Source organism: Drosophila subobscura, chromosome O (genome assembly GCF_008121235.1).
Source record: "Drosophila subobscura isolate 14011-0131.10 chromosome O, UCBerk_Dsub_1.0, whole genome shotgun sequence".
Classification (NCBI taxonomy): Eukaryota; Metazoa; Arthropoda; class Insecta; order Diptera; family Drosophilidae; genus Drosophila; species Drosophila subobscura.
This window is the reverse complement of record NC_048533.1, coordinates 3,135,320-3,161,183: the sequence shown is the minus strand read 5'-3', so window position 1 is coordinate 3,161,183 and position 25,864 is coordinate 3,135,320. Positions and strand designations below refer to the sequence as shown.

General features: G+C 47.3%; 2 protein-coding genes across 3 annotated transcripts; one reads left to right on the top strand and one right to left on the bottom strand.

Moving 5' to 3' along the window:
• Window positions 1-500: 500 nt before the first annotated feature.
• On the top strand, window positions 501-1,403 carry LOC117896245. 2 transcript variants are annotated; one of them, XM_034804404.1, is made up of 3 exons: window positions 501-693; window positions 766-1,047; window positions 1,112-1,403. In XM_034804404.1, the coding sequence occupies exons 1-3, from the start codon at window positions 535-537 to the stop codon at window positions 1,328-1,330; spliced, it is 660 nt and encodes a 219-aa protein (XP_034660295.1). In that variant the 5' UTR covers window positions 501-534; the 3' UTR covers window positions 1,331-1,403. The 2 variants fall into 2 exon arrangements, with proteins under 2 accessions (XP_034660295.1, XP_034660294.1); XM_034804403.1 differs by having other exon boundaries at window positions 748-1,047.
• Window positions 1,283-11,249, bottom strand: LOC117898663 (single-stranded DNA-binding protein, mitochondrial). The gene is made up of 4 exons (XM_034808239.1): window positions 11,225-11,249; window positions 1,953-2,045; window positions 1,781-1,889; window positions 1,283-1,684 (listed from the first exon to the last, which is right to left on the bottom strand). The coding sequence occupies exons 1-4, from the start codon at window positions 11,247-11,249 to the stop codon at window positions 1,462-1,464; spliced, it is 450 nt and encodes a 149-aa protein (XP_034664130.1). The 3' UTR covers window positions 1,283-1,461.
• Window positions 11,250-25,864: the final 14,615 nt, after the last annotated feature.

The following is a 25,864-nucleotide window of genomic DNA, read 5'->3' as shown; positions in this document are numbered from 1 at the left end:
AAGCACAGAGGCAGCCAGCGATAAGGTCGTCCCACATACTCACTCCACTCCAAAGTGGATCCCACTGATGTGTGCGAGTGTGTGTGTGGAGCTCTAGAGCTTTGCCCCTCTGCATGTGGATCGTGAGTTTCGCTGTGTGGCTTCAACACATGATCGCAGCCAGAGATCGCAATGATCGCAAGATCTTTTGGTGAAACTGTTGGAGGAAAACGCTTAAGCTTGTGGATCTGGGAATGTAGCTATGGGATATGGGAGCTTTGGTACTCACAACAATACATTTTGGCACCTTCAAGAGAAGAGGTTTTGGCTTGAGATGACCAACTGAAACATGAGAACATTTTTGAGGCTACACGGGCATCGGTCTAACAAAGATCAGAGTTTAGTTCAAAATCTACCAAAATAACTCCTAGGAAAATGAATGGGAAATATTCCATTCCCAGCAAGCCTTGGGTTAAACCCAATGGTTTTACTAGAATAGAAAATCCAGACACGTCCAAAACTTCATAAATTCGTAGTAAAATTAATAAATGAACTATGGCTGAACCGAATATATCAGATCCCACGCCTTTCCTATATTTGGATTGGATGTCCGAAATATTATTGCAAGACACCAAGGAAATGGCAACGGAATTCACTAGAAAGGCAGAGTATTTAAGGGAACAAGAGGCCAAAGTCCTGGAAAACGCAAAGCAGGTGAGTGCTAGAGCACCATAAGATTATATTATTGGTGCCCTGAATTGCCATCAGCTCATCCAAATCGATCAGTTTGTGGACGATATGAAGGCCTGTACACTGAAGCTCGAAATGGATCTGAATGAGAACGAACAGTTGCTGGCAGAGGCGGAGAAGGAAGCCACCAAATTGGAGAGATCTTCTTCGACGCTCTCCAACATTTGCCGCATAGAGCCCCTGACGCCTCACAACTACTTGGATCTCTTAAAGCTTATCGAGTCCACGAAGAAAATGAGCGAAAAGTGCAACAGCCTCACCGAGGATTTCGAAGAATTTGGCAAAGAGGCAGCCGAACGTTTGTCGCCTGCAAGTATGGTAGGATACAGGATAAAGGGCGTCTTGTAATAGTTTAACAATACTTAATGTGCTCTATCCATAGATTGGTAAACTCATAGACTCTCACAACAATGTCTTGACCAGCTTTGAGAAGCAGATCGAAGAGTTGGCAGGCAAGGTCTCGCTTATTGCCAACGAATACGAGGATATCACTGAAGATCTGAGCATCAGCAGCCTGTCCACCACGTGCACCTGCGAAATGGCCAAGGAGGTGCTAGCCAAGGATTTCTGTAATGATTATATTCTGAGAAACAACCGATAGATAACATGATAATGGATGATTCACTTATTGGATACTATTCACACAATGTAAATGCATACGTTTAAAACTGAAAGTTCAACTTTTTGTGCTTAAAATTAGCGTGTCTTAGGGTTGTCTTTGAGTCCTAGAGTCTAGTTGTTGGCATCGCGGAAGAAGAGCACGTCGTCGGCTATGATGCTGGTGCTGGTCTTCTGGTTGCCCTGCTGATCGGTGATCTCGCCATAGGTGATCTTGCCCTGAACCATGGTGCGCTGTCCCTTCTTCAGGTACTCCAGCACAGTGTCGCGCAAATTGGGTTTAAAGACGACCACGCGATGCCAGTCCGTGCGCTGGGCCCAGTCCCCGTTCTCATATCTGTCGAGGAGATTAAAGCCAAGCCGATTACAGATCCATTGATTTTCAACTATAAAAAGGGAACACAAGCTGAGACATTTACTCGACTGTACTCACTTGTAGTTTGTGTGTGTGGCGACGGAGAATGTGACCACTGGATGCTCCTGGGATCCGCGCAGCTGCGGATCTGCGCCCACGCGACCCAAAATGGTCACCGTATTGACAGCTGCCGTGGTTTAAAAAACAATTAGTTGTATTTCATCACCTCTACTATCAGTTTACTACGCACTTTTTTCAATTTTGGCGGGTGCCGCCGATGTCGTGGTTGAGGCACCGCGTGCCGGCAAGTTATGCCGCACTAGACCGCCCAACCCGGACGCAGCTGCAAGACACAAAAGTTTCACTCAATTAATAGCTGTGTTAGCAGTGGGACAGTTGTCATTATCCTACCGCATGTCTAACTTGTTGCATCATTATTTATTTTTTTTCGAAATTTAAGGCAAAAGCGTAGAAAAAGCAACAATTTGGAGTTAGTGTGACCGTGGATTTGTCGGTCAAATATACCGCACTCCTCTGAAAACTATACCAATCATACCATCTCACTTTCAAAATATACCGTAAATATATATAAATATACACTCCCAATCAGTCGAATGGACTCACAAATTTTCAAAATGAAAAAAGTTCTCAAAATCCAGCAACGAATGATAGTGGAAAAAATATATTTTTCCATTAATCGAGACTCTTTCCTTATTTAAAAAGAAATTAGCCTAAATAATTACGCTTCTAAGTAAAAAGGTGCGACTATCCTGGTGAAACTAGCCGTTCCATGTGACAAAATGTCGCAGAATCTAAACGAAGGACTTTTAGAGAAGCTTTCCTATTGATTCACTCATCTTCGACGAAACAAATGGGTATCAAGTTCGCCATAAAAAGAAATGGTACCCAACACCATTATGGTCCTCTCAGGACTATTGTAACTAGTTAAAAAACGTTATTTTTTTCTTAGATCATGAAAGGATAATTAAATCGGTATATTATTTTCAAATTAAAACTTTCTTTTATAAAAAAAAAACTGTTACTAAAAATTCGGGTTTCGGTGTCATGACACGCGCGAAAACAGAGCAAGTATCCTTGCGAGCCCCAGTAAGAGAACTTTTTCGTACAGTCCTAATAACTTTTCTGTCATGGAACGACTAGTTTCACCAGGATAGTCGCACGAATTCTGATCAGAATTTTACAGGGATCGCATGGGGATAGCTTTTATGTAAAGGATATGAGTCTTGTCAACAATTTGAAGATGTAAAAACATTACATAATTGCAGCAAACAGGCCGGCAGCGAGCTTTAATTGAACCCTTTGAAATCTCGTTAATTTTAATGTCCTAAAGGACTTTACCAAGCAATTCCAACAAATTTGTCCACAACCATAATTAGTTAAGCTCCCAACATCATAAAACAAAAGTATTATAAAGCTTTTCAAAGATTTTGCCTAATATTCAAGAATAGTCTATTCGAGTGATCGCTAAAACGGGCCTTATTTTTGGGGTATTTACACAAAATTATTCATATAACAAAAAACCTTTTTAATGAGAAGCCTTCTTTTTTTTTTTTTAAATAAATTTGATTAATGGAAAAATACATTTTTTTCCCCTATCATTCGTTGCTGGAATTTGAGAAATTTGTTTCATTTTGAAAACTCGTGAGTCTATTCGACTGATTGGGAGTATATAAATACATATACATATGTACATACATATGTATATAAGTAATTTTCCTCGATTTTTATGTTTTATTTGATATTACAGTCGGACGGACAGAAAGACATGGCTAAATCGGCTCGGCTATTGATGCTGATCAAGAATATACATATTTATGTATGTGTATACTTTGTGGGATCGGAACGCTTCCTTCTGCGAGAAACAATTTTTCCGCACAAATACAACATACCCCATTTACTCTTCGAGAACGGGGTATAAAAATATATATTTTTGAAAATATGTATAAATGTAGAAAATGTTGAGTTCGAGGTTGGAAGACCCAAAATCTTGATCCATTACTGATTTGATCCAGGATGCCCATGCCATGATGCTTGTTCCTCCCCGTATAATGGTCTTGCATTTGAATCGGTCCCGCAGCTTGGCCACAGGCTTTTCGGGGACTTAAGGCCACTCAATTTGTTATCTTTCAAGCATTTTCGTACTGTTGTAATGCATAATAGGGACATTTTTATCTTTTTCCGAAGGATGTTTCCATTGATCCAACAACCAGACGTCGGTTTTAGCTGTAATACAAATGGGTGTCCCTCGCCGCACGCTTCCTTTTGCGGTATTTCACTCAGAGCTTGCTCATCTCGGTGGAGAGACTGAGCGATCCTGGAACGGGGAGGTAGAGGTCCGCCTCCTGGCAGATACCAAAAACATTTTCTTGTATTCATTTTCTTCGCTTTCTTCATTTTCTTCATCAAATTACACGCATTGGTCCCAGCATGCGCCCAAACTTCGATTCCAATTGTGAACATCCCTTCAATTTCAAGTTTGAAGTTTGAAGTTTCGAAAAACGTAGTAGGCCTAGAAAAGGCAGTTTAAGTAGAACATTTTGACACCGTTTCATCGCCACCGGACATGGCCTAGGGAGTAGAGGTGTTGCCTGTCATGTGTCCGGTCCTGGGTTCGATTCCCAGTGTAGGCTGCGTTACACTTCAACAAACTTGCCGGCTGCGTCGGCATATTTTTATGCAAAGAGTAGCCAACCGATGCACAGGAAGGCCAAATAAAGAAACAGCTTGGAAAGTGTCTGTTCGTCCTCGTATTGCGTGGTGCCGCGATTAGCAGCAGCCGGGCGCGGCTCGCCAAAATTAAGTGAAGATGTAATAAAACCAAAGGGAAAAGCGCCAATGCCAAACGACATGTGAAAACCATCGCCAAATCCAAAGCCAGGAAAACCAGGCGCCGGCTCTGGCTCGGTGCGGAGACCAGCAGGACGTGGGGGAACTTTATTGCGAGGATCTTCTTGGCGCGTGCTATTTCGTCCATAAAGTGGTATGACTTTATGACTTTATTCAACCTAGTCATCGATCGGTTGCTTAAGTCCTTCCCTAACGAGATTGGTGCCACAGTCGGAAACGCCATAACAAACGCAGCAGCATTCGCAGATGATCTAGTCCTATTTGCGGAAACTCCAATGGGGCTTCAAAAACTGTTGGACACGACTGTTGACTTTCTGTCTTCAGTCGGGCTTACCCTAAACTCGGATAAATGTTTTACAATTGGAATAAAGGGGCAACCTAAACAAAAATGTACTGTGGTCGTACCACAGGATTTGTATTTGTTCCGAATTATTTACATTATGATTTCATTTCTTGTTTGTAGTGTTACTTGTTGGCTTTGTTAGTGTTGTTGGTGTTGTTGGTGTTGTTGGTGTTGTTAGTTCCAGTGAAGACAGAAGCAGAATCTGAAACCATACAGCGCCGCCCTAGAACACGCGAGCAAAATCTCTTAGTACCACCTACAGAACCTCTCGGAAACATTCCAGCCGAACTGTCGAACAGGGAAATCCTGGCAGCAAACAGGAAATGAAATCATAATGTAAATAATTCGGAACAAATACAAATCAAAATTGTAAAGTTAGTTAAATTTAGAGAAATTAATTCCCGTAACCCGGAACCCGGAACCACGCAAACATTTGCTTTTTTACAACAACAACAACGAGGAGAGACGTGTGAGACGCTTCTTACGCGTTACAACTTTTATACCCGGTACTCTGTAGGACATCTGAGACGCTTCTTACGCGTCACAACTTTGATACCCGGCACTCAGTACTACATCTGCACCTTAGCGGTTATTTGTCAAAATTTACCTTTTTTCTTCATCTGTCATCTACATCTACAACACTTCTCACGCCAACACGCTCCTTTAGCTAGCCCCCTTTCCTAGAGCCACACACTGCAGAGTCCCGGCAGAGGCAGAGGCAGAGGAACGCGAGAAGCAGAGGCCGCACACTGCGCGAACCAGAGTGTGAATGAGAGAATGTGAAAAAAAAAACAAATATAAGCTGCGGGACGGGGTGGGTTTAGCCACTGCAAATTAATTTCTTCATTGTGGCTATAATAATGATCCCATCGGTGATCTGATAGATATGGTCATTCCCTACGGAATGGCGTTTTTAGTTTTCTTTTATCTTCAAAATTGTAGGTCTGGGAGGTTTTCGCCTTTTTGCGGGGGCGGAAGGGTGCTCATTTTTGAAAAACACTTGTAACAGTGTGAGCATACAGAAGTCTGGGTGCAAAATTTGGTGGCTCTAGCTTTTATAGTCTCTGAGACTGGCGCTCAACAAGACGGAAGGACAGACGGACGGACATGGCTCATGCTGATCAAGAATATATATATAGACTTTATGGGGTCGGAAACGTTTCCTTCTGTGCGTTACATACATTCACTTTGTGCACAAATACAAAATACCCTATTTACTCTTCGAGTACCGGGTATAAAAAAATAATATCAAACCATTTCTAAGCCCCATTTCTTTCATAAAAATTTGGTCTGATTCCAAGCGTCAAAATCGTGTCGAGTAGTGTTATTTATTTTTGGATTTGTCTTCTGTATGTAAATGTATGTAAACTATTAGCAGAGCCACATTTGGATGACTGATAACATTGAAAAATTTGAAAAATAGCGCGCGCAACAAAAGAGAAAAAGAAATTATATTATTCTAAGTATAAGAAAATTTTATAAGCTCGGAGTGGTTTGAGGGGCAGTTTCTATCTTTGCAACATAATTAGGGTTATACTCCGGCTTCTACATTATAATTACTGCTTTTTTTGCTAAGAAACACCGGATAATGAAGAAAACATCATTATCGTCCAACTAATCGCCGATTTCTTAGATTTTATTTACTTTCTTTTATTTCTCTATAGTGCACTATGGGGAATTAGACCACTTTTCTGGGCAGAACCCATTTTTCAAAAGATCCTGATATAATATATTTGTAACTGCGATGTAACCGAAAAACATAGATTGTTGAACATTGATTGAACATTGAGCACAGTTAATGTTGCCAATGGTAAAAAACTTTAAGTGGGGATGGAATAAAGACACATTGATGCGATGAAAACTCCCATGATACGAGAGAGAAAATTCCCTACGGATAAGACAGAATATTCCCATCCACCAGAGGGTAAACATGCGTTTGGAGTTTCGAAACCCTGTATTCTTGAAGTACAAATACCGAAAATGCTAACATTTATCTTTAATGTTTATCGAAACTGGTATACATGTTATATCACGGTAAAGTTCAGCTTCCGTCGAGTAGCAAATCTTTTTTTGGTATCATAGTTGCGAGGTTTTGTCAGAGTAGAAAGGTTAGAAAATTGGTCGTTAGGAGCGCTATTGAGGACACAACTTCCTTGATTCCCCGTAATACTGGTGGCGCCAGTGTGATATTAAAGGGAGGCGCCGCCAGGTATTTTGACTATTTTTTGAACTTTAGAGAACTCATTACCAAATTCGGTCCCCACAGACTACAGATCTCTGATTTTGCCGTCCCTATAAACCACACACAACCAACCCCCAGCTATCAGCCCGCCAGCTCTCTGTATCTACATATAGTGCATTTTTTCCGTCGTTGCTTCGTGTTCGCGACGACTATATCTATATTTGTGTGTGTACTGCACACGCAGTATACAAACATACATGAGGTTGATTGTGTACGTGTCTGTATCTGCTGTGCGAGGCTCTGGCTCTGTTCGCTGTTGCGAGCGAACGAACGACCAACGAACGAGCGTCCCAAATGTCGGCGGTGTTTTTGTTGTTTTTTGCGAGTGGTGGGTGCCAGGGACGTTGGTGGAGCGGTGGAGAGGCCAAAGTGGATGTTGCCTATAGCCGTTGCCGATGGCCCCAACGACTGTGGGACTGGGGGCTCTTGTCGAGGACGTTCGCTTCGCTTTTGTGTTGGTCGGTGCGTTTGCGTGCCAAAAACCGAACGATGGCAAAATCATATACGCTTTATAGTGGAAACTATAAACAGCAGGCTGGGGAGCCAGCATTCCATACGGCAGGCAACTTGAACGTGAGTTCGATGGTGGCATGGGGCAACTTGGAGCTTGCTGCGAGACTGCGCAAAGGATTAAAGCTTATCGAATTGAGGATGGGAGGACATTAGATTAGGGAGTTTACATTCTAATTAGAACTAAAGTCAAACTCAAAGGGTTAATTATTTACAAAAGGATATCGGAAACAATTCATGGCAGTTTTCCGTACTGATCTAAGGAATTTCTCCATGATTTCACTCCCCAACCTGTACAGCTAGTGATCTAACAAATTTCCCAAATAAATGCCAAGTTGGCGTTCCCCAAATCCATATCCAACCCATTGAAGCCATCCTTGAGCGAATCCAGCGCGTCAACCCCATTTCAAGCCAATCATTCCATCCAACCCCGTTCGAGTGGTCGCCTCGAACTGCATCGCGAGCTGACTGCGCACAAAATTTAACCAGAAATTTAACAGAGCAGCAGAAACAGCGGACCGACCCCACAACCAAACGAATGGCTCGCATTAAAGTTTATTTTGGTGTGGGGCAGCGGCAGCGGCAGCGGCAGAAAGCAACGCTACAGAAAGGAAAAAACACAATCGCACACAAGCCCACACACACACACAACGAGAGACACACACGAACAGAGCGAAAAGAAGAAGAAAATGAACAGAGAAAAAATCAAGTAAAATTACGACAAGCAAAGTTGAAGAGGGGAGCGAAGAGCCAGCAGAAACGACGGCAACGACGAAGCTGAAAGAAAACAAGAAACTCCGCAGCAGCAGCAGCAGCAGCAGCAGCAGTGGAAGAGTGAGTGGTGGAGTGCGAGCAGAGGAAGAATGAAGACTGTTCGAGAAGGGGAGAAGAGCCAGCGCAAAGGCATGAAGCAGCCACACAAAGTGTTGGAGTCCGTCTGTATGTACGACTGTTAAATCTGTATGCACGTCGGTATATCAGAATGCACGCGCGTGTGTGTGTGCGGTGGGGCGAAGGTGAATGCGATGGCGTTGGTTGGATGATGGAGGAAAAAAAACGCAGCAAATGAACGACAAACCAACGAACCAACGAACCAGCAGAGTCCCAACAAAAATGTATAACGAAAAGCAACAACAACTACAAGAAGGAGGACGACGACGACGATGGCGACTGGCGACTGGCGACTCTTGCAACTGCAACCAAGCACCAGCAACATCAGCAGAGGCAACAGACCAAGCCAAGAACAAGAAATGAAAATGGAAATTTAAATGGAAATCGAAACCGAAGCAGCAATACCCTGCTGAAAGCGATCTCACATGAGAGACTCCATCAACAGTACTTGAGTGCAACATCGAACACGAAATGTCGAACCGAACACTACCACCAACGACGAACATGTCGTCGAATCCAACATGTTTTCCGAACAAATTCTATCGTGGAAGGCCTGCTTTACACATTTACCTTCTATTCCACCACCCACACCCAAGCAGTATAGGAAATAAGGTATAACGTCTCAAGCGTAGAGTATTCCCCACGAAAGAGCGAACATCGCCAAGTCAGAGTCGGAGTCAGAGACGCCCGTCATCGTCGCACCGACTAGCTCCGACTCTGGGGTCTCTGAAAGCACACACAGAGAGACGGAGAACTCAGAGCAACGTCCAACGAGCAGGCAGCCAACCGACCCGACCCAACATTAAAGTTAAAGTAAAGTTGGAATTTGTGCCTCAACAGTCGCACTGTCCTCCCCAGCCCTTTCCCTGCCCATGAGCAACCTTCCTGCTTTTCGTATCCTCCCTCCAAGCCGCCTTTTGTAATCAGAATAAACGAAAATTCGCTTAAGCGTCGAACAGTGGAGCGAAATGCAATGACCCGCGCAAATGTGGGAATGCTCTAACAAAATAAGTAGGAACTGCTAGAAAAAGTAGATGAGTATGTATTGAAACAAACTCAAAATTGCTAATATCGAACATCTTTAACTGCTTGCCTAAAATTATATTAAATTCAAATAAAAAGGAATCCATTGTATCCCTCTCTGTCGCTAAAACTAAACTTAGAAATTCATGGCTGGTCTCAACCTCCAGCCCGTTAACCGCACCGTACCCTCAATTTGCCGGCAATCTTTATCCGAAACCACATGACCAAAAACTCGTCCCACTGTCTCCTCTCTTCAAGCACTTTCGTCAGCACGGCAGGGGAGTGGGTGTAGGGGCAAAGGCAAAACGCAAATGTCAAGACAAACGAATGAACAGGCGAACCGAGGAACGAGCGAACGAAAGAGCGAACGCAATGGAACGAGCAGTGGGTGGTGGGCAGGCAGGCAGGCATAACATTGAGTGCTGAGAGAGCTTCGTTTCGGGAGGGAAATAGAGTGCAGTAGAGTGTGCGGAGACCTAAAATATTCCCCCTACACATCAGTCCTCTCGTCTATCCATACGGATTCTACCATTCATTTTGTTGCGATAAAGGAAACACCACACCACAGTAACAACAATGCATTTGCCGCTGCCGTAGGATCGAATGCCTTTGATTCCCCCCTTCCCCGTGGAGGAACCAAAGCTGCTGCTTCTTCTTCTGTTTCTTCTCTCTGCTTCTTTAGCTGCTGTCTCTGCTGACTGTTGAGGCCGAGCCTTGAGTTTGTTCCAGAAGAGAGACACAACCTGCCAAACAACCGCAACTTCGGTCCAAAGGTGTACTTAAGCAAGGTGAGGAGTTCACGAATTCCCGATGTCACATTGCTTGATGTGACGTTTATGCATCAGCTAAGACACCACCTTGTGCAAAAACACCTTGATTTGTACATTCTTATTAATTTCTCACTGTGACAATAGCTTAAGCTCTCTCTCTCTCTCTCTCTCTCTGGCTGCTGCCTGTACCTGTGCAAGGTGGTTTATTTGACACACTCTCTCTCTTGCTGAAACTTTTGCTTCCCCCGACGATCTCCACGGGCACACACGGGAAGAGTGCTTTCTGGTCCAGTCTCACCTTACATTAGTGCACCGTGATTACGTCCGTTCTTATTCTTTCCGTTCCGTGGCTTAAGCTCCATCTCCACTCTGGAGTTTGCTTTTGTTGATGTTTCTTTGTTCCCATTTATAGCGAAATTTCGCTGCTTCTTCTGTTTCTGTTTCTTTCTTCCTCCACGACTGCAGACTCTTTCTTGGTTTCCACTTGGCTCGAGTTCTGGTTCTCAAGCCAGCCGGCACATGGCCAACAGCGATGATGACGAACAGTTGGCCATTTGCGCAACGCAACCGAAATAACAAAAGCAGCAACAACCACACCGCACCGCACCGCACCGCACCACACACTCGCACTTCCAGCATTTCCCATCGATCCGAAGTGTGTGTGTGCGGACGGAAATAGTGGCAACCGCACAGCACAGCCTTAGTGCTGGCTAAGGGGAGTGAGAGTGGGTGGACCTAAGAAGTAGCAAGCCAGAGGGAGAGAGTGTACCCCTCTGCATTTATTGTCTGAGATTTCAGAGCGGGTAAGTTGCAGGATATGCTTCTTCAAGGATCTCCATTGAGGGACAGGGATCTCCCTCTTATGTACTATTTACCGATTTCACCATCGAACACCGACATTGTTCCTAAAGATCATTAGATGCAGTTCTAGCTTGGCATTTAAATCTCTCAATCAGTCAACAAATAATCACACCAATCAATAACTTTGATTATTCGATTGCCTTCTGCTCGTGGACGAGGTTTAACGAGCCACTTCGATCGATTACAAAATCGATAAATCATCGAAGTACTACAGTTACTCATGAATTACAGCTAAATAAACCAAATATCTGCGTGTGTGTGCTGTGTGTGCTGTGTGTGCTTGTGTCTGTGCCTCTGTCCTACTTAGAGTCGGTTCAATGGGGCCTAGCCCCTTCGTGGGATTGCCGCTTGCTGCTGCTGTTGAACCAATGCCAAGTCAACTGCGTGTACTGCCATGAGATATGTGTATTTTTTGGGACGTTCCCAGACCCGACCCGAGTTCAGGCCCGGTTCGTCATCAGCCAGCCAAACGGCAAACAGCGGAGCGCAAAAAGCAAAAATGTAATTTTTTCGGGTTTTCTTTTCTGTATTTTTTTGTTGTTTTCTGATGAAAGCGAAACAGCCGATAAAAGCTGAAAAAAGTGTGTTGCCGATGCGTCACTACACGGACCACGGACCGAAGCGATTTCGGTAGCCAAGAAACAAAAAAAAGTTATCGATGGCCGACGGCGTGGGTCTCAATCACGGCGCCAGAGGACTCAAGGCTGCGCAGTTGGTGTGATCTTTGGGGACCTACCGACCGACCCCATCAATGCGCCGCCGTCGCTGCTGGGTAAATCCTTCCAGAAGCCGCTGGCGCATAGAGCAACCTCCCTCCCTGCACCACAAAAAACCATCTCTGCAGCTCATCCTCAGCTCCAGGCCCCTTCCACCTACCCACCATTCATTTAGTTTTCGCAGAGCCAAAGCAACAATAGTTTCTGTGGGTGGTTTGGGTTGCAGAGAGTCCTTGCTGTTGGGTAGATTGTGACCCCCCCACGCACACACACACACACACAGCTACGGCCGAATGCATAAAAAGCCAAGGGACCATAGAGGATGTCTAAGCCCAACTGGTGTTCAACTAAAGCGAACCTCTCGCGAGGAACACCCTGTATAGCGGCACACATTTTGCAGGCCCGGTTCGCCTGTCAGTCGGTCGCTCACTTTGCCATTCAGCGGCCCAAACCTCGCCCTCGAGCGGGTGGGAGGGGATGGGGACACACGGCTCTCGCTGAGGGTGAATGCCAGTCGCTTGTCCTCCCCCAAAAACCAGCCTCCCCCGCGCCGTCCCCGTCCCCGTCCCCGTTGTCGTTTGTTTGTCACAATAGGGCAAAAGTTTCACTGTAACCGTTATGCGACCCACAGACACCACCGCGCCTACCCACTCCACCCCCCGGCAGTGCCGGGCTAAGAGCAAGAGCCCAAATGTCTGACAGGCGGCAAGAGCAACAACAACGCAATGAAACCCACCACCCAGCCACCCAACCAGCCATCCTGCCATCCAGCTACCACTGCCACAGCCATCACCATCACCAGTGCCAGTGCCAGTGCCACCCAATCAAGCCAACCACCCACTCTCAGCCGTCCTGACACCCAGCCCAGCCACCCACCACACGAGCTACGTTGTCGGCATAACGAACACCACACACACACACACACACACACACACACACACAACAGAGATGGGATTGACAAGGAACGTGGGCATAGGCGAACAGAAAATGCTCTAGCTGAAGAAACTGAAACGGGTATATGAACGATGGTTGGAGGTCTTTTGGGGCATCTAAAACGGAATGGGACGCTCGATAGAACGAATGTGAACTTGAAAATATCTTGATTCACAGATGGCGCTAGATGATCTTTGATATTGATGATTATGGCTAAATTTTCAAATGGTTTAGGCCTCTCTTCTGATGTAATAGGTTCCAAATAAAACTCTAAGCCTCGTCATAGCTTTTATTCCAATCTCCTGGTTATACATTGTACATGTAGAGCATTCCCAGAACTTGCACTGAAACACGTTGGTGCCCCATACACACACAAGCTTAATGCTTTCTCGTTGTATGTACATGTATGTGTGTTTCCCTGTGTGTGTATGTACGAAACTTTTATTGTCAGCACAAACAGACAGCCACACACACACACACACACAGTACAGATACAGGGACAGAGCCAGAGCCAGAGCCCTGCTTGAGCGAAGGATAAAATGCTGCAAATTCACGGCAACAGCAGCAGAAGGAACGGCAGGAGGATGGGGCACACGGTACGTATACGTATCCATCAAATAGAAAAGGCATCGAGCAGCAGCGGCAGGCAGGCAGCGGCAGCGGCAGCCGCATGCTGAAATAATGAAGCAGCAAGGACTCGAAGCGACTCAGGACGAGCACAGCACAGCACAGCACAGAGCATGGCAAGGATAGGATAGGATAGGATACGATGGATGTGGCAAGGCAAGGATGGTAAGGATAGCAAAAGGCAGGCGGCAGCCGTCGACTTGGCCTGGCCAGAATGAAAACGAAAATGGAAAATGCTGTGTAGCGTGGACGGGGGGCTGGAGCTGGAGCAGGGGGCTGGGTCGTCGCCTGTCTCTCTGTCTGTGTCTTCTCCCCTGTCTTCCCTCCCAGTGTGTGTCTCTCTCTCTCTCCGTGCTCGTTCTCTGTGTGAAAGGACGACAAGGATATTGCGCACGAGGACAGGATGGCTGCCTGACTGCCTTGCCGTTGCCACGACGTTGCCTCTGCCTCTGACTCTGACTCTGCCCTGTGCCTTGCCTTGCCTTGCCTTGCCTTGGTGTTGATGATGATTACAGAGATGCGCAGAGATAGAACGAAGCTGAACTAGGACCAAGAGCCAGAGCCACGCCAGAGCTTCTCGTTCGTTCGTTCGTTTCATTTCCCAGTGAATTTTCTTGCTCCTCTTGTTTTTGTTGTTGTTGTGGAAAAGTCTAACACGCCAAGAATGTACGTTGTTGCTGCTATTGTCGTAATGCTGCTGCTGCTGCTGCTGCTCTATCCCACTGCCTGCCCCATGTCCTGGCTCCCCCTTGTTTTTATACAAACAGCAGTAGAAGCAGCCAGGGCAAGGCAGCATCTCTGAAGCTTCTAGCAAAACTTCTGGTGGATGGGGCATGAAGTGGAAGAAGGAATTGATGTTGGGTTGGATGGATGTAGCAAGGAAGGAGCATGAGCAGGAGCAGGAGCAGGAGCAGCAGGAGGAATGAGAATGAGAATGAGAATTGGGAGTTGGGTTTTTGCTGGTAGCAACAGAGAGACAGCAGAGAACCCCGAAAAATATTTATTCCACTAGAAATGTTTATTAAATTTCTTGCATTTAAGCTGCTTGGACCTGAGTGGGATCCACGCGGCGGATAGGAACAATCGAATGGGGAAATCTAGCGGCATGATGGAATGTTGTCATGCAGAATGATGAGAGGAAATGGAAAGGGGGGAGCGAGGTCTTTGGGTGATCCTGGAAGGGTTTACGGCTAAATCCTGCTGTATGGCAGAGGCAGTTGAAACATTTAATGATGCAAATGATCAACCATTCGGAATGTTCCTGCCACGCAACCCACAGATCCCCCAGGGATCTGGAATTTGTCATATTTGCCACTCAACTACATTTTGACAACAGCTGTGTGCCCCAGGATCTCGATAGCGAATGATAAGTATCCTTTGAGTGGTGCACCCCGCTGACAAGGGCAGTTGTTGCAACAAACCCTCCCCTGCCGAGGTGCGAGTCTGTGATGATTGCGACATGAGGTTGCAACATTTTTGAAAGCATTTGAAATGCGTAAACCTGCGAAATGTTTTGGGAACAGATTGTTAAAGTTATGGCAGTGCAAAAGATTGATCGATTCTGGGATAATAATTGTTGTTAGGCAATTAGATATAGAACCAAGGGATGCTCTTGAAACTGTAGGACAACTGAATCAAAAGATATTGGATATAAGTAGATCTTACTTTTCATTAGAATGTCCCTAATGTTCTAGTAGATATATTAAGTCCCCCAAGTTCTGCGACTTCTCTCATTCTCCCTTCCCATTATCATTCCATTCCCTGCCCAATGCATCCCATAATTACCATCATCAACGCGACTCTTACCCCTCAATCACTCATCCTGGATATCTAAACCCTTCCGAAAGAATATATTTACTCGTACATGAGTCGCACCATCGCGAATGAATATTTGTTGGCCAATTGTGGGGGGAACACTCGGTAACATGACCCACTAATTGGTTTGGCTGTCCCGAAAACAACGACTTGACCTGCTAAAAGTTTTTTTGGGAGCACACAGCACAGCACAGCGTAGCAGGTGATGTGGTGGCAGGGTGTCTGATGAGACATGCGGTGGCTTGTGGACACCTGGACCATGCCCCCCACCAGATACTCCGTGCAACTGAAACTTCATTCTGCTGCCCAGCCCCACTCTGTGCTTATCCCGATGCTTCACTGCAACTCACGCACTTCTTAATCTTTCCACTAACTACTGCTACTCAGCCTGCCCCCTGCTCGCTTATCATCTTCTTTTCTCACTCTCACTGCCTCTCTTTCTCACTCTCTCCTGGTGCGAAAGGTCAGCCTGGGAAACCACAGGCTGCGGTGCAATTTGGTTGAGCCTGGTCCTGCCTCCTGCCATCTATTATCCTTTTGCACTGCTTTGGCCGTTGTTTTGAAGGCCCGCCTCCGCCTCCGCCTCTGCCTGTGCCTCCTTGCTGCCGTTTTGGAGGCTGTCTGTGGCCCCCAGTGCGTGCGTTGCATGTGACCCAAATACATAGACACAAACATGGACAAACAAACATGAACAAACATCCACAGAAACAGGCAGATGCACCCCCACACATGGACACAATGGATGCGTGTGTGTTCATTCATACTATAAGCCAAAACACTTCAACGCTGCCCCACGACGCTTCCCCTTCCCCTTCCCCGCCTGCAGCCTTCAGCCACACCTCTCAGCCGTACTCCATTCGCCCATTCGCCTGCCACACATGTCAAAGTGCGTCGAGGAGTTATGCAAATGTATGAAGTGTAGGAGAGGCATGCCACGAGGCTGCTAGGTGTCGGCATACCCATCCCCCCCACCCCCTCCGCGCTCCCTCGCATCAGACTACCTCCCCTCTGTCCTGTTTGGCGTCTGGCAAACCGCAGCGGGGGCAGCAGCAGCAGGACAACAATGGCATGCCACAGAGAGACTGCAGACAGGCGAGGAAACGGAACGGCTCGACTCGACTCGACTCCTTGCGGCGCTTTAATCAGCGCTGCCTGTGCCTCTGCGTCTGCCTCTGCTGCTGCCAAGCGAAAGTTTCTGCTTCTGATGCTTCTGCAACTTCTTGGCAGGCAGCAATTTTGGTTTTTATTATTTCTTTTTTTATACATGCGGCGCCGCCGTGAAAAGTGAAAAACTTTGCCAGCTCCTCCACCCCTGCACAAACCCCTTCGCTTTGTTGCAAACTGCAGCACGCTGGCAGAGACGCAGCGCAGCTCGGACAGCGCAGCTGGCAGAGGGCAGTGCAGTGCAGTGCAGCTGAGAATTCAAGCAGTGCAGTGAATAAACTTAAGCAAGCAGTAAACATAAGGCAGCAGCGGTTGCAGTCGGCAGCGACGTTGACGTCAGCATCAAAGGCAAAAGACACAAGCATCGGGGCAGCAGGCACTGCCATGGCGTATTTTCAATTTATGGTTTTATATGCAGACTTCAGACTCTCCCAAAAACACACACACACACACACACACGTGTGAGAACCAAAGCCAATGCACCCCGCTCGTGTGTATGTGAGTGTGCGGTAGTGTGCGGGTGCGGGTGCGGGTGCGTCGTCGTCTGCTGCTGCTGCTGCTTCGTGCGTTTGCTTTTAATACATTTTTCCAGCTGTTTTGACGCTGCTTCTAAACTAAAACCTCTCTCTCTCTCTCTCTCTCTTTTCAGTCTGTCTGGGCGAGTGGCTAGGCTGAGATGCTGCTATAGCAGGAGTGGGGCGGGAAGACCATTTCTCGCATGTGAATTATGACAGACTTTTGTTGTCGCTGCAGCAGACGGACGTACGCCACCGCCCCTGCCCTGAGTCCTGCTGCTGAGGCAGCGCTGCTAAGCTCTACGCTAACTGCGCTGCCTCAGTCGGCGTTTGTTTTGCATTTTTCATGCTCGAAAAGCAGCGAAGCAGCAGACGAGCGGCGACCTTGAACAATTTACAGTTGCGCGGGGGGCGGGGGGCACTCTCTGTGCTCTCCTCCGCCTCCTTCTACTACTCCACCTCCTCTCGAGTGCTGCCGCTTTTTATTTATTTATTTATGGGCATTGTTGCTGTTGTTGCTGCTGCTGCTGCTACGGCTGCTACAGCGCTGCTTCTGCTCTGCCACTTCGGCTGTGTAATGTATGCAAAAGGGGTATGTGGTGGCAGCAGGGTAGGGGCAAGGAGCACATTGGAGCACAGCGGAACAACGCCAAAACCTGTCACTCAAAGCCGTCAACATCGAAAACCACCAAAAAGCAGCAAGCGCCACACAGCAGCGTCCATCATCCAAGCTCCTTCTACGTCTCTGTCCAGCCATCCAACCATCCAACCATTCATCCATCCATCCATCCATCTATCATTATACTCTTTTTGGTAGAGTAGAGTGTGTACTGGGATTTTGGGAGGCGTCTTGCCCCAGGTAATGGATTCTTCAATTTCTATAGGAATATTCAGAAAGTGCTGACTTACAGTCAATTCATTCTGTGCACTGCTTGCTACAGCCAGTCACTGCTTGCTTTGTACATATGTGTGTATGTATGTACATACATATGTATGTATGTATGTATGTATGACCCAAAATTCTATCTTGTAAGAGTATCTAAAACTTCGGCACCAGCATACGGAATCGCCCGCGTTTCTTTTCTTGTTAGTCAATGTTGCTGCCACTTTGACTACGTCATCAGGAGGCAGGCAGGCAGGGCGGCGGCAGTCAGCGAAAGTGTTACGTTCAATGCTCTTTCGGTCACTTTGACTTTGGCGTTTTACCAAAACACAAAAAAAGCAAGCAAAAAGCAACAAAAACGGGAAACAGAACCGCCAGTAACAAGTGGTTCTCCCTTAAACACAAAACCCCACCTCGGCCTCTACCTATACCCTCTATCCCCTCTATTCAACGCCCACTTTGCCACGCTTCTGTGGCACCTTTTCGGTGAGAAATGAAATCAGGTTTTGTCTTAGTTTCTGCGGTTATGCAACAACAGCAACAACAAGAGGCATCAGGAATCCCTTTGGGTTCTCGTAATTAGGCGTGAAAATCCACTCAATGGAGTGCTGAATGTGGCATGGATGTGGTAGACAGGGGGGCAAGCACCCCCCTCATGTATGGATTGCTTGTTGCGGTGCTTTTGACTGGACTAATTATGAATGAATTTGGTTTGATGAGCACGGGGAAGGAATGTCTATTGAGTACTTGAGAAACCAGAAGCAAAGCAGAAAATAAACCAGAAATTCATATTGTTCCGTATCCAAAATGAAACTTATTCCCGTTAAATATGCTTAGGGTTCTGCAGAAGCGATCTGGCAACGCTGAGTTCGCGTTTCGTGCACTTCAACGTTTAAGTTTAAGTGTTGCACAATTTTGCGTTTTCACAATATTTGTGGGGCATGCATGCAGTCATAAAATAGTGTAATGCTGACGAATATTTATAGACAGGTGTTCGCTCTCACACTGTGAAAATCTCAAGGATACTTGTAGGATTTCAGTGCACTGGCTTCTGATGCCTGATTGCAATGCACACGGAGTCGTTCCGTATTCCTGGAAATATTCAGCAGGAACATTACATTACAACTAGAATGAAGGCAAGAGGCAAAATTAACTTTAATCCCCTGACGGAACGAGAAGTGCAGAAGAACTTTAAAGGCATTCGGCAGTGCCTAAGCTCTTTCCTTGGAGGCAATCTTTGGGCTGCCATTGTTCTTCCACGCCAATGCAAAAGGAGCTGAGAAGCAAACAATAGCCAGGGTTGCCAGGGCAACGCACACTTCACTTCAGTCTTTGATCCGGTGCCCAAGCCCGGCTACCAACACACAAGACTTGGCCCAAGCCCGAAACCCAAAACCCGAAACCCGAAAGCTGAAAGCCAAAACCAAGCCACAAACTTAATGTCCGAATTCTCTTATGCAGCGGTCAATATTTCATATGCACGTGGCCCATGTTCCAATGTCTATGAGTGTATCTGTGCATCTGTGTGCGTATCTCTATCTCTGTATTTGCATTTGTGTCTGCAATCACACAGAGAGGGAGAGAGAGAGAGAGAGAGAATGCGACACATGAGACTACAGTGCGTATACGTAACATGCAACTAGCCCGAAAATCCTATCCAGCTACCAAATTGTTCCATCCTCATAGTCATCATCGTCATTCCACTGGGCAGTCTGTCTGTCCCTCATTTCTATCCCTACATTTATCCCTATTCCTATTCCTATTCCTACTCTTCCCTGTGACCATTGGACAACTATCCACAGCTTCTGGCATTCTATTTAGCTCGATGCACAGTCTGGGGCCTGCTCAACCCCCCATTTCCAGCTCAACGCTCGCTGGCCCTGGCAATCAGTGACTCCGTCTGTGGCTCCATCTCCAACTCTCGAACTCGGCGCGCTCCCTGCCTGTGTCCAATTCTCGACTGCTGCTCCCTTCTGTGTCTGCTCTTAGCTCTCGATTTTGTGCTGTCCAGCAGCCGCCTCCTGCTCTCGATTTTGGCTACAACAGGAGGTCCGTCGCCTCTGGTCGCGGGCCAGGGGCGCCCTTTGTTGCTTCATTGTGGCGATGGCAAAAGGCTACACAGCGAGAAAAGCAAAAGGGAAATTTCTAAGCTCAGCTAAAGTATTTCCCAAACATTTTTCCAAGTGGAATGAAATTTAGCACTCGTTTAGATTGTTTTTTAGTAAAAGCTTCGAACAAAATGAAAGTTTTCGCATATAAGCAGGATTCTAATCCAACTGATGAGTGCTGCTGCATGACGTGTAATCCATTTGGTGGACCAGAAATCAGACAATTCCATTCATTCCTTCCGTCTCACAAGTCGAAGTGTTCCCATGCCAAGGACCAGTGTTGCAAGTCGCAGCCTGCTCTTTAGGGCACAGCCTGGCAACCCTGGCTGAAGCTCTTTACCAACGAAGAAAGGCGGAAAATCCGTTAAAGTTTCATCATAAATTTATTTGCTTTTCTGCGCGGAAATCCTTTGTAATTTTCCAACACTATCGTGCAGCGTATAACAGCGGTATGCGTTACACTCAGCCCGGCCCCCTATTATGGTTACCCCTCCTCCAACTCTCTTCCCCTCAACCTACCCGCCAACCAGCGACTCGGCTTACTGACAGTTCAATTGTGGCGCCGTTGACGTCGTCCTCGTCCTCGTAGTAGTCGCAGTCGCAGGCGGGCACACACAATGCCACCCATAGACTCGAAAACGAAACGAGACGAGCGAAATTTATGCGGCACCAACACGGTCCCAAAAAGCAGGCAGCAGCGGCGCGCAATCCCAATCGCAAACCAAGAGCCGGAGCGAGCCCGAGAACCGGAGCCAGAGCCAGTGCCAGAGCCAAAAGCAATGCGAGCGAACCCCATTCCCATTTTCATTTACCCAAAAAATACCCAAACCCTAGGACCTACACGGACCCACTGTGCTCTATAGCATCATGTCATTGCTCATGCCGCCATGAAGTAGCAACCACCCAAAAGGCAGGCAGGCAGGCAGCAGCAGCAGCAGCAGCACCACCAGCACCCATTTCCCATGCCAAAAACTCCCAATTCCGACTCCCAGTCGGCAGCACCATGTCCCATTCCCAGTCGCAGGTCTCTGGCGCATCCACCAACTGACGGAGTGGCGCTGCCACTGAGTGGCCAACCCGCTCTCTGGCACGCTCTCTGGCGCTTTTGGGTGGGTTTTCAGCCTCCTTTGCCGCTCGCTCTCTCTCTCTCTCTCCCTCTCTCGCTCGCTGTGTGTGTGTTTGGCTGATGTCGTAGTCAGATAGATTAAATCGATGGAAATGTAGGACTGTGTATACACACACACACACAACATGAACACACACTCGCAGATACAAACGCAAATACATATGTACATCCACGGACACACGAACATGAAGCAGAGATACAGATACACACACACACACACACACAGTGGCACTCATCTAACGAACAAAATGTTGTTGTTGCTGTGCGGCAAAATACAGCAACGACCAGCAACAACAACAATGCCAGGCAACGCATCACAGCAGCAGCAGCAGCGCCAACAGCCAGAGGCTTAGCTTACCATACCCAGAGGGGTGACAACAACTTTTTCAATCATTTTTCCGAGTTTCTAATAAAGTTATCTCTTCTAAGGTCGTTCCAGAATCAACCTGATTGATCGTAATAGATCTTTGCCTAACAGGATGCGATCCTGTTTTTATTTAACTCTGATGAAAGTTATACTGAATGTTGCAGGAACCTGAAATCTTATAGTCAACCAAGCCAATTCCTTAAAAACTATACGAATACAATGAAAACTGAATGGTATTAGAAATTATTAACCTTATTATGTGATGTTAGGGTGATGCTCTGAAGAGATATGTACATAGATATGTACAAAGTTGGGAGCAGAAAACCGACCGAGGTGCGCTGCTGCATGCAGCAGTCTTCTCTCCAACCCCTTCGCTTAGTGATTTTCCCGAACGCCACTGCCTTACCGCATTTTCAGTTTTGTTTGCCTTCATATGCTGCTTACTTATAGGTACATACATCCATACACATGTGTGTGTGTACATATGTATACCCGGGAGTGTGTGGCAGATGCATATGTATCCGAGCGAGTATATCAAACATACACGCGTGAGTACCTATGTACATATGTATGTGCCTGCGAGGGAGTGCCTGTGTGTGTCAGCCATGGCACATACAGTGAAATCTCCCACTAATGACTGGGACCTGCCTCTCAATCCTAAGATGCAATTTTTACCACAAGATCCCCCTAGAAAACCAGAAGACATCATCCACATCCACTGTGGGACTCGGGAGATTGGTTTATTCGGGTGCAATATCCACTGTGAATGTGTTGTGGGAGGCGGGTGGATAAGCCTCGAAAACAAAATCATCAAAGCGAGCACTCATACCATGCCCCCGACGTACTGCAAGAGAGAGAGCGAGAGAGCTAGATAGATGGATAGATAGCCAGAGTGAGAGAGTGGGTGGGAATGGGCGTCGAGTCGCCGGCAGGGCGGGCAGGGAGAAGCGCGTAGAAAGGCCTTTGGCATGAAATGAAATATCAATAAATGATTAACATTTCGGGCAATCAAGAGAATTTTATTAGAAGCACAGAAATTATTAAAGCCTGAATATTTCTCATTGTGCAAGGTTGGACTTTAATGCCAAAAGATGGGGGGATTAAGTGATGGATGAGAAGAGTGTGAAAGATCTCTCTAGGGAACCTCTCTCTGGCCCGGGCGGGCCGAAGTGATTGTCTTTGCGCCATGCAGCAGCGCACCTCGGTTCGTTTGGAGATCTATCAGGGGATTTGCTAGGCTTTTTCCAACCAAATCCCAATCTATTCCATCTACTATCAAAGTTTGTATCCTAAGCACCTGTGATCAAACAGATTCAATCTCCTGCTAATGCCTCTTCGTCTGCCCCAAATTGATGGATAAGTTCCAGATTCTCGTTCTCTCTAAGTCTCTTCTATCCTTTCTATCCCCCTAATGGCAATGCACATTTGAAGTCCAATTTTTGTCGACAATGCCAAAGGCGACTGCAGAGGCGACCCCCCACCAGCCCCAACCGCCATTCTCCCAATGCTGGAGTCCCCCCCTTCGGCGCTGGAGACTGGAGACTGGAGACAGACCACAGACTCCGTCTTCGACCTTTCCGTAGACAAAGCAGAGCCCCAACTGGCGGCAGCGGCGGCAATAACGATGGCCACGACGACGACTACTCCAGGCCATGGCAGCGATGGCGATGTGGCGGCAGCGGTGACGCCGCTGTCGCTGCCGACTCGAGTCGATTCGAGTCGAGTCTCGTTAATGTGGCTGAATGCCACATCGTTGTTGTTGCTGTTGCTGTTGCTGTTGCTGCCACTGATTCTGCTTGGGCTGCTGCTGCTTTGGATGATATGATGATGCTCTGTGCTGTGCTGTGCTGTGCTGCTGCTCCTCTGCTCTGCCGCGTCTACGCGATGTTGTAAAAGTTTTGCGCACAAATCAGCAAGGCAGCACGCACGCACACACACGTCCAAAAGGATACGCAACCAAAAGAGACAAGGCAGCAGAGAGATGTTAGGATTGTTTGGGAGAAACGAAGCTTTGACACCCTGGAGGAGGGTTCCCTCAAAGGATTGTGCTTAAGCAAGAGAGAAGATTTTGCAGGATACCTTGGAGGAGGGTCATGAAAACTATAGCTATGAATACAATCAATGTACATACATTGGTATGTAAATATGTACATACATACATACATACATAGGTAGATGTACCATCCTCTCAAACATCTATGTAGCATCGTGCATACCCCTCTCCTTGTAGGGTATGCACAAAATGGCATTTTGCAGTGCTGCTTGACGCTCGAAGGCGAACAATGAATGCCGCCACAGAGCGGGGCAACATCGTTAGAGCTTTAACAGAGCCTCCTTCAACCCAGCAGCAATGCTCTGCCCCCTCCCCGCTCCCGGCAGAGCCCCCTTGCAACCATTTTGCGACGCTGCGCTGCGTCGCACAATTTTCAATGCGCTCTTTGCCTCGAAATGGTGGAAAATGCGCGTCCGTTGTTAGTCGGAAAACGTCGTCATCCGTCGACGGTTGTTTGGCCTGGCCTGGCCTGGGCTTTGGACCAGGTCTGCCTCTGCCCCAACAAGAGTCGCCGCCGCAGCAGCAGCAGCAACAGCAACAGCAGCAGCAGAAGAGGCTGAAGTAGCATTGGGAGCGGCAGAGCCAGGGCCGGACTCCAGCTTTTGGCCATCGCAGTCGCCGTGCCGTTGCCTTGGCTGATGTCTGACAACAGCAACAACAACAGCGACAGCGACAGCGACATGAACGAACAAGTCCCAACTCAAACACGAAGCTCTTCGGTGCAACTTCGGCATTCGGTGTTCGGTGTTCGGCTTGGCAGGGTGGAGGACCAAGACTGTGTGTAAGAGTGAGGGGGAGGTGGAAGGTGGGAGTCGTGTGCAAAACAAAGAGCCACCCAACAATCTCTCTCTCTCTTACGCCATCTGTATGGCAGTACATAGAGACAAACACACACACACACACACATCTATGCATAGACTTCGGGCTGAGTGTGTGTGCAATGCCATCAAGCAAGCAAAGCAATCAGCAGTCATTCCAAGGGGTCAGGGGAGGGCATGTGGGGTAAAGCTTTATGTATGCCAGTGTGTGTGTTCTGTGTGCGTGTGTGTGTTTGTGCACATGGAGGATGCCTAAACCGACGACGCCAGCCACAATCTGTACTCCACTACCACTCGCCACCCACCTGCCACCCCCTATTTTATCAGTCAGCAAAAGGTCGTTCGGCTATGTGGTCGCCTCTGTCGCAGCGGATGAATGCCGTTCTATTAAAGCACCTGACGTTCCCTGCTGTTACCTCTGCCACTGCCACTGCTGCTGCTGATAAGTGCGCTCGCATTCTCTAGATCAGGTGTGCCGAGGGAGCCCTGTCTGGCAGCCCTGAGCTTGCATAAAAGTAGAATCCAAAATTCATGATCTCAACAGCCAACCCCTTGCCATGCCTTATCTTTGACTGTCTTGCAACTGATTTTGTATTTAATTTGATAATGAAAATACAAATTGAAGAGCTCGTATATTATACCGATTGATCCTACACATACTAAACACTTTCAGTGAGATGAGTAATACCAAATAGCAATCTCAAAATAATAATACAATTTCTTTCTAACCGATCTTTCCCATTTCTAAATATCGATAGTCTACCCTCACTACCCCGATCTTTCGGCATTCCATATCCCCCCACGAGATCCCCATCAAAACCTATCGATACACAGACTGTCCATCGATTAGAGACCGTTAGGCGGCAATCGCAATTATCGACTTTGTGAAACGAGCAAACGATGGCAACAACGACATAACCCCACAATGCCCAACCGATTCGGACTGGGAGTCGATGGGGCGCTGGGGCTGCTGCTGCTGCCTTTGTTTGTCAGGCACTAAAATAGTTCAACTGTCGTTGAGAGGGGACAGTGGGAGGAAGGGTGCCTGCCCAAGGAGCTGTACGGAGAGTGGGAGTGGGCTCCCCCTTGAAATAGGGTTTGGGGTTTTTGTGGCTTTCGCCTGGCATGTTCTGGCCTGGCGGCTTTCCACAGCGCAACTGAAAATACGAAACGGAAAACTCAGAGCGCGTTAGCAGCAGCAGCAACAACAAGGAATGTGCGCATGTGGCAGGGTTGCCAGGCGGCGCCGACAAGTCGGAGTCGAACGAGTTGCGCCACTCGGCTGACGAGCTCTGGCAACCCTGGCCCGGGGGCTGGCTCACCAGCCAGTGTGCTGGCCTGGCTAAAAGCGCCCCGTCCATTCAGTACGAACTCTGCACTTCGCACAACAAGACGCCAGCGACCAGCGACGACGACGCCATCGGCGCGCGGCCACAGCCACAGAGCCCGAGCAAAAACTACGTAAATTTCCACAGCTGAAAGCAGCGGAAAAATCACCAGCAAAGAAAAACCAAAACAAACCGAAAAAG

Excerpts from the sequence above, each read along its gene's own strand:
- LOC117896245 (XM_034804403.1), top strand. The coding sequence starts at position 535 with ATGGCTGAACCGAATATATCAGATCCCACGCCTTTCCTATATTTGGAT. Across the intron at positions 694-747 it reads TCCTGGAAAACGCAAAGCAG|CTCATCCAAATCGATCAGTT; the intron begins GTGAGTGCTAGA and ends AATTGCCATCAG. Across the intron at positions 1,048-1,111 it reads GTTTGTCGCCTGCAAGTATG|ATTGGTAAACTCATAGACTC; the intron begins GTAGGATACAGG and ends CTCTATCCATAG.
- LOC117898663 (XM_034808239.1), bottom strand. The coding sequence starts at position 11,249 with ATGTCGGTGTTCGATGGTGAAATCG. Across the intron at positions 1,890-1,952 it reads ACCCGCCAAAATTGAAAAAA|CTGTCAATACGGTGACCATT; the intron begins GTGCGTAGTAAA and ends AAACCACGGCAG. Across the intron at positions 1,685-1,780 it reads GCCACACACACAAACTACAA|ATATGAGAACGGGGACTGGG; the intron begins GTGAGTACAGTC and ends TCTCCTCGACAG.